The 6,581-nt window shown below is 48.5% G+C and overlaps 1 protein-coding gene across 1 annotated transcript; it reads right to left on the reverse strand.

Annotated features, from left to right (window-relative positions):
* Positions 1-5,352: 5,352 nt before the first annotated feature.
* On the reverse strand, positions 5,353-6,371 carry LOC134635364 (GTPase IMAP family member 9-like). Its single transcript, XM_063484755.1, has 2 exons — positions 6,281-6,371; positions 5,353-6,191 (listed from the first exon to the last, which is right to left on the reverse strand). The coding sequence occupies exons 1-2, from the start codon at positions 6,369-6,371 to the stop codon at positions 5,353-5,355; spliced, it is 930 nt and encodes a 309-aa protein (XP_063340825.1).
* Positions 6,372-6,581: the final 210 nt, after the last annotated feature.

The raw sequence follows: 6,581 nt of genomic DNA on the forward strand, positions 1-6,581 counted from the left end.
CTGTGAAATTCCCGAGGCATCCCACTTCCGCCCGGGTGATGAGCGCGACGCACGTCTCAAACAGCCCGTCCCAAACGCCGAGCGCCTTCATCCTCTCTCTCATCTGAACGTGCCGCTTTTCTCGGCCGTACATGAGGTTCGGCGCGATGCAGCACATTTTCACGATCGCCAGGGTGGAATCCACCTTGCAGGCCGGCAGGCGTGTCAAACTTCCGGGCAGGTGCATCACCACGGCCGCAGTATCCTTCGTGTACGGCACAGACGGGTCTCTGGTGAGCGCGGACCTCAGTGCCTGCAGCGTGTGCTCGTCCGCGGTGAGATCGGGAGCCGCCGCTGTGCCGGTGTCGTCAGTGTTGCGTTGCGCCCCTTGCTCTTTGTCAGATTGCTCCCCGTCGGAACAACGCCGTTTGGGCTCGGAAGCCGCCACGACATCGTCATTATGGCCGTCGTGTTGATTACCACCATCAACATCCAAGTTCTTACGGGATCTTTTATTGGATCTCTTATTGGCTCTGCTAGGCATGTTTTACAACAACTTCGATGATCTATCGAGAAACCGTTGATTGTCAAGGTGGATGATAGACGGTGTAGCATATGGCATCGCGCGTCAACATCATCAGTATCTGCACCAAAGTCCCCGACCGCGGTAAAACTCAACAGTTACACCGATACGCCGGTCGGAGATATACGCCGGTTGGGGACTTATTGTTTATACGCCGGTTGGAGATATACGCCGGTCGGGGACTTATTGTTTATACGCCGGTCGGGGACTTATTGTTTATACGCCGGTCGGGGACTTATTGTTTATACGCCGGTCGGGGACTTATTGTTTATACGCCGGTCGGGGACTTATTGTTTATACGCCGGTTGGAGATATACGCCGGTCGGGGACTTATTGTTTATACGCCGGTCGGGGGACTTATTGTTTATACGCCGGTCGGGGACTTATTGTTTATACGCCGGTTGGAGATATACGCCGGTCGGGGACTTATTGTTTATACGCCGGTCGGGGACTTATTGTTTATACGCCGGTCGGAGAGTTACGCCGGTCGGGGACTTATTGTTTATACGCCGGTCGGGGACTTATTGTTTATACGCCGGTCGGGGACCGTTGGTCGGAGAGCGCAACCTGAATAGGGGGGGTCCACTCGGCGTGGTTGCGTTTATGTATTTATACTGCCGCATAAGCGCACTCCTGACAATGAACTTGGTCACAAGGAAAGAAAGATGGTGGCCAATATAGTATCATATGCCGTGGTTCTAAGCTCTCTTTATTTTGCAAGCTGTGAGCAAGTCGTGGTTCAAGGTCCTTTACACGATGCCCTGGTCCAAACGCTGCAGCTCCATCCTAGCCTACGGAAAGTGACCCTCGACACACCACAGCTTCGGAAGGGCTTCTTTTACCTGCCCAAGAAGTTAACTAACCATAAAAAGGGTCCTCGCCGTAAATCATGCAGATGGACCATGCCGGCAAAGGCCATCGGAGACTACGCCGTCGACAACAGTTTTGTGCACATGGGAACCGAGGACTGCGCAAGATACAGCGAGGCGGATTGGCAAGGCGTATTCCCTTGTGTGTTCAACAGAGCTACACTCACTACAACGTGCAATCGAGAACTACCTCAGGCCTCAAACAAAGAACAGTGGCAGGTGGGATACCTGATGCTGGAACCTAAAAATACCGCCGTGCCTCTCAGACCCGCGCCTTTACCCAGGCCCGTGAATGCTACTCCTTTCAAAGCCGAGCCTACGCCTATCAGTTTAGGCGGACTTGGGTTAGCTAAAACCATTCAGTACACCGGAGTGTACTCTGGGTCTATCGTGCTTCAGTCAGGCTGGCAGTACGGCAATTTTCATGTAGGGGGTGAGTGTCCAGAGCTCAACTTTGATACGGACTTTGCGTTCAACAACGCGTTTCCCCCCAGTGAGCCCCATAACATCCAAGTGACGTGGTACGCATGGGCTCATAATGGTAACTTGGTTGTGGACATGCATTATGTAGTTGACGATGCCACCCCGTCCCCTCAAGTTGCCTCCCAAGGCGCAACGCCGACCCCCGGCAAGCGTGCAACCGTGAGCTACAGCACACAAGATCTGTCCGGTGAGGAGGTCGCAATCGGCGGCACTGTCTACACATATCGCTCTAACGAACATGGGAAGACGACCGCTATGGAGCCCAGGTTGTGCCCAGTCCTGACGCTAACCGCGGCGTGCAGCATCGTAAGCGCTCAGACCGAGACGGACAAACAGCGGCTGGGTAACATCACGGGATTTTTTCTCACGTCCTCGGTGAGACACGGCGACAGATTCCTGGTTACCGGGAATGTGCTGGGGACAAAAGGACTGCTTAGTGTAAACTATGGATCACCTGTGAGAAATCCCGCTGACACCGCGTGGATCGAACTGCCCGTAGACAAATTGTCACAGTGTGCCCAGAGAGTCTATGACACTGAAGATTGTGTGGGGGAATCTGGGTCCAGTCCTGAAATCGGTCCTTTCGTGTACAACCAAAGCGACGATGGAGAGGGTGTGTTACGTGACATACTACCGATGTTTACATCTTTTTGAAAATGAATCCTACTATATCACCTGTGTTTAATCATCTTTAGTTATAGTCACGCTACATGATCTTGTACGCAGTGAAGCCTATCCTTATGTTACTTGTTTTTGTTGGTTCAGTGCACCGGCTGTACTGGTCTTTGCTGCTATGTACAGAATGGTAACTAACAATCCTTGATTGTTACACATAAATTGTTTGTGATTTGTTTTGTTATGTAGCCAGCCATTGAGGCGCATTTATCTTGTAATCATTTATCTTATAATCCGTATATCTTATAATCATCAACCGTACTTCAGATGTTACTGTTTGTATGTTGTAACATTTTTACCTGTATTGTCATGTGTAGCAAATAAAAAAAACACCTAAACACTTCATAATCGGCTATATATTTTAATTTCAGCTCTCGGCTCTCATACACCTATTCTCTGCTTATAACTCCAAGGAAATCTAGCTAATGCTGTGCCATCAAAACGGGCGCTATCAGATCACTAGATATGATCTATTTGTATCCCAAAGTAGTGTACTAGATGATTTGAAAGTGATCTGAAAGTGGTTTAGTGTACAACATGGTAAGTACACAAAAAAAGAGATAGATACGATGATTGTGCTGATTAAAAAGTCTTTATTCGCACAGATACACACGTGTGTTTAACAAAATACAGATTACAACTCATCCTCTTCCTGGTCCGCTGTATCCTCCTGATCCAGTGGCCTCTCCTGATCCAGTGGCCTCGTAGTACTCATTCTTTTTCTCCTCCTCATCCAACACAACAAACATATTACCACAGTCATAACCGTTGAACAAACTAGCGCTGCTATTTTCCAAGTACCTAGGATTATGACACCATGAATGTTTGTTTCATCACGAATGGTTGTTTCATCACGAATGTTTGAAGTTGTCATTCTAGGGACAGGTTGGTGTTGATAAAGATTACAATTTTCGCCGTCAGCCTCTACCGCTATTAGATTGTATTCAGATTCTCCGTACCCCGGAATCTCACACTTGTAATAACCCTTGTGCCGCGTGTCAGTAAAGTTCCTGATCACCATGTAGCCCCTCGGCAGGGTGGCTATGGCTATGTTGTCTTTGTAGAACACGACCTGATTGTTTGACATTAGGTCAGATGAGTCCGAGGTGCACATCAGCACAAGGTCATCGCCCGTAGTTACGGGTACGGTTAGGATTCTCAGAAACACCGAAGTGGCAGGTATCACAGTCATAGCAGAGTCTCTACTGGAACGCCCGTCCCTCGAGGAACACCAGTAAACCCCGCTATGCTCCCAAGTAGCGTATCCTATGTAACACACGGATTTGAACAGCGTCCCTTGCTCTACGCCACATCGAGATACACCCCGTGAGGTACGCATCCACACTATCCAGTCTCCTGAACAACGTGTGGTTTTGCAAGACAACATAAGTCCCTCACCCTCGGGTACTTGCCAAATCCCCAAGCTCCCGAGGCTCGGCTTAACCAATTTTACGTTGGGGGATGGGTATATGTACGATGAGAAGACGGTAACGTTGATACCGAGGGGGGCCTCAGATTTACCCTCACTGGACTTGCAAAAATACAACCCGCTGTCCCATGGGTAAACACACTCCATGTCACAAACGTTCCCCTTGCGAATGCCCCAAGAGCCACCGCCGCAGATTTCAGCACGATTACGATGGTCACGTCTGAAGGCCCAGACAGTCATAGTTGTCGAGGCATTTGTGGTGTCGTTGCAACTCAGAACTAAGTCTTGACATGTTCGCAAAGTCAAATTGCCTGAGTACACGGGAATCTCGTGTACCGTAGCGCGGAGCGAACCGCGTACAGATCCGTTTGTGAGAGCCGTGCTAGATTCTAACGGCAGAGCACTTGCATTAAAGTTATCCACGGGCTTCTCGTTCTTTGTATCCAGCCATATGACCGGGGATACAAAGATCTCGATTGTACACTTATAAAAGCCTGCATGAGCACGTGAAAAGTTACGAATCCACATCCTCTGTTCTGTGTATTCTCCAATTAGAACCTCGTCTTTGTAATAACGAACAGAGTCTGTTTGGTCAATGTAAGTAGCATCTAGCCGCGTTTTACAAATCAAAAACACATCGTCTCCCTCCGCGATAGGGGTCACGGAGGGTCGTAGGAGCACAGGTCCGTTGGTCACGGTGAGGTTGATAAGGTTATGGACTGTACCCTCTCTGTCTTCACACCAGTAAAATCCCGTGTGCCATGGATACATGTGGCTTATTTGACAGCGAGAACCAGTGTGTCTCCCCCAATCCACCCCACATCTAGTCCTGTCTTTGTAAGAGGTGTTCCTCATCAAGGTCCACTCGCCGTGAGAAGGGCATAACATGTCAAAGCTCTCTCCCTCGAATTTCTGTACAGCGATGGGTTTGTTTGAATCTTCTTCGATTGCAGTACGCGTCAGTTGCACCGTCGACCATTCTGCCAGTAAGATGAAACATAGTAACTTCCATGTACGCATGTTGTCCGCGGTAGTGTATGTTTTTTTCTCTGACACAGTCTAAAGCAACCCGAAAACACAATACTTGTCTACATTGGATTCTTAAAGCACCCCGGTCGGGGACAGCCATACCCCGGTCGGGGACAGCCATACCCCGGTCGGGGGAATATATAACAATGCGATCATGAGTATGCGCATTTTACACTGATTACTACATACATTTTGAAATGAAAACACCGACACAGCAATGTATCGCGTTATATATTTTTTATTGCAAACAAACAATGTTACACGTTCAAGAGGAAACAATCGCGAGACTAACCTCGTGTAAGTTCCTAAGTAAACATCACCCAGGTACAATTGAACTGCGAGTAACCGAGCGCCCCCCCTATCCCCATCAAAACATAGGACGATAAATACGCTCCGGTTCCAAACAGTCCAAGTGAAGTAAGACCGAAAAATCGACACCATTCTCTGGCCTTTATCATATCCTCGTGTTCTTTTCTCATATGCTCTTCCGCTCGCCTCTTCGTCTCCCTCTCTAGCTCCAGTTTCTTCTGCGCATCGCGATACATGCCGTTGCTGTAGTGCTTGCCTCCGTTGAATGCGACCATGTCCTGCACTTTACTGAGCAGACTGTACACTTGGGTTCTGTTGTGTCTCATATTATTGTTCAGCGTGTGGTATCTGCCGCCGCACTGGTTTATCAATTTTTGCAGGGCTTTACTTTCTTGTATGTACTCTTTCACCGTTTTACCCTTTAGCATATCACTGTGGGTGAACAGGACCATGATATACGTCGAAGCATCTTCTCCGAAATTATCTAGAATCCATTTCACGGCGTTCCGTTCCTCTTGTGTGAACCTAGACTTCAAGCTGAGTACTAAAAGGAATCCGTGTGGTCCGGGTAGCGACCGCTCCACGCATTCTTCAATTTTCAGTTTTACTTCGTCGTGAGTTTTGGTCGTATCGAACAGCCCCGGAGTGTCGACCACAACGATCCGTGCACCGTCTATTTCAGTCTCTTTTTTCACACACCCGTTGGTGACAGACTGGGGTGAGATACCCTCTTCGAAAGCGGTATCGTCGCCAAGAATAGTGTTACCGGATGCACTCTTGCCAGAACCCGTCTTACCTACCAGAATCACTCTCACATCCGCACGCTTTGCATAACCTACGAGGGATCACACGTGTATTTTTAAATCGAAGACAGTCCATGTGAGTTTCTGTTACACTAGTGTGTTTCCACGTACTCATACCCACCATTGTCTGCGTTCTCACAAAGCACACTGTGTCCGCTTATTGACAGCAACACGACCAGCAAAAAGATCACTTTAACCATTGTCTTTTCCATGGTCCTAAGGGCCTGACATGTACTTGTAGCAATGTAATAAGTATTCTTGTCGAAAACAAATGTCAATTACAGCATTGCTGCTCTTCGGGTGCACAACAGTCCTCGTATTGTAAGACAGATTGGTTTAGGGTATCCACATGAAGCATAACACGCACACACTTACACAAAAAACCAACTATCCGCAAGCTTCCTCCTCGTCTATCCACCGTA

The sequence above is a fragment of the Pelmatolapia mariae genome, linkage group LG10_11, assembly GCF_036321145.2.
Source record: "Pelmatolapia mariae isolate MD_Pm_ZW linkage group LG10_11, Pm_UMD_F_2, whole genome shotgun sequence".
Lineage (NCBI taxonomy): Eukaryota > Metazoa > Chordata > Actinopteri > Cichliformes > Cichlidae > Pelmatolapia > Pelmatolapia mariae.

What these genes read in the sequence shown, in the direction of transcription:
- LOC134635364 (XM_063484755.1), bottom strand. Translation starts at nt 6,371, where the DNA reads ATGGAAAAGACAATGGTTAAAGTGATCTTTTTGCTGGTCGTGTTGCTG. An exon ending in TTGTGAGAACGCAGACAATG is followed by an intron (nt 6,192 to 6,280) that starts GTGGGTATGAGT and finishes GATCCCTCGTAG; the next exon opens with GTTATGCAAAGCGTGCGGAT.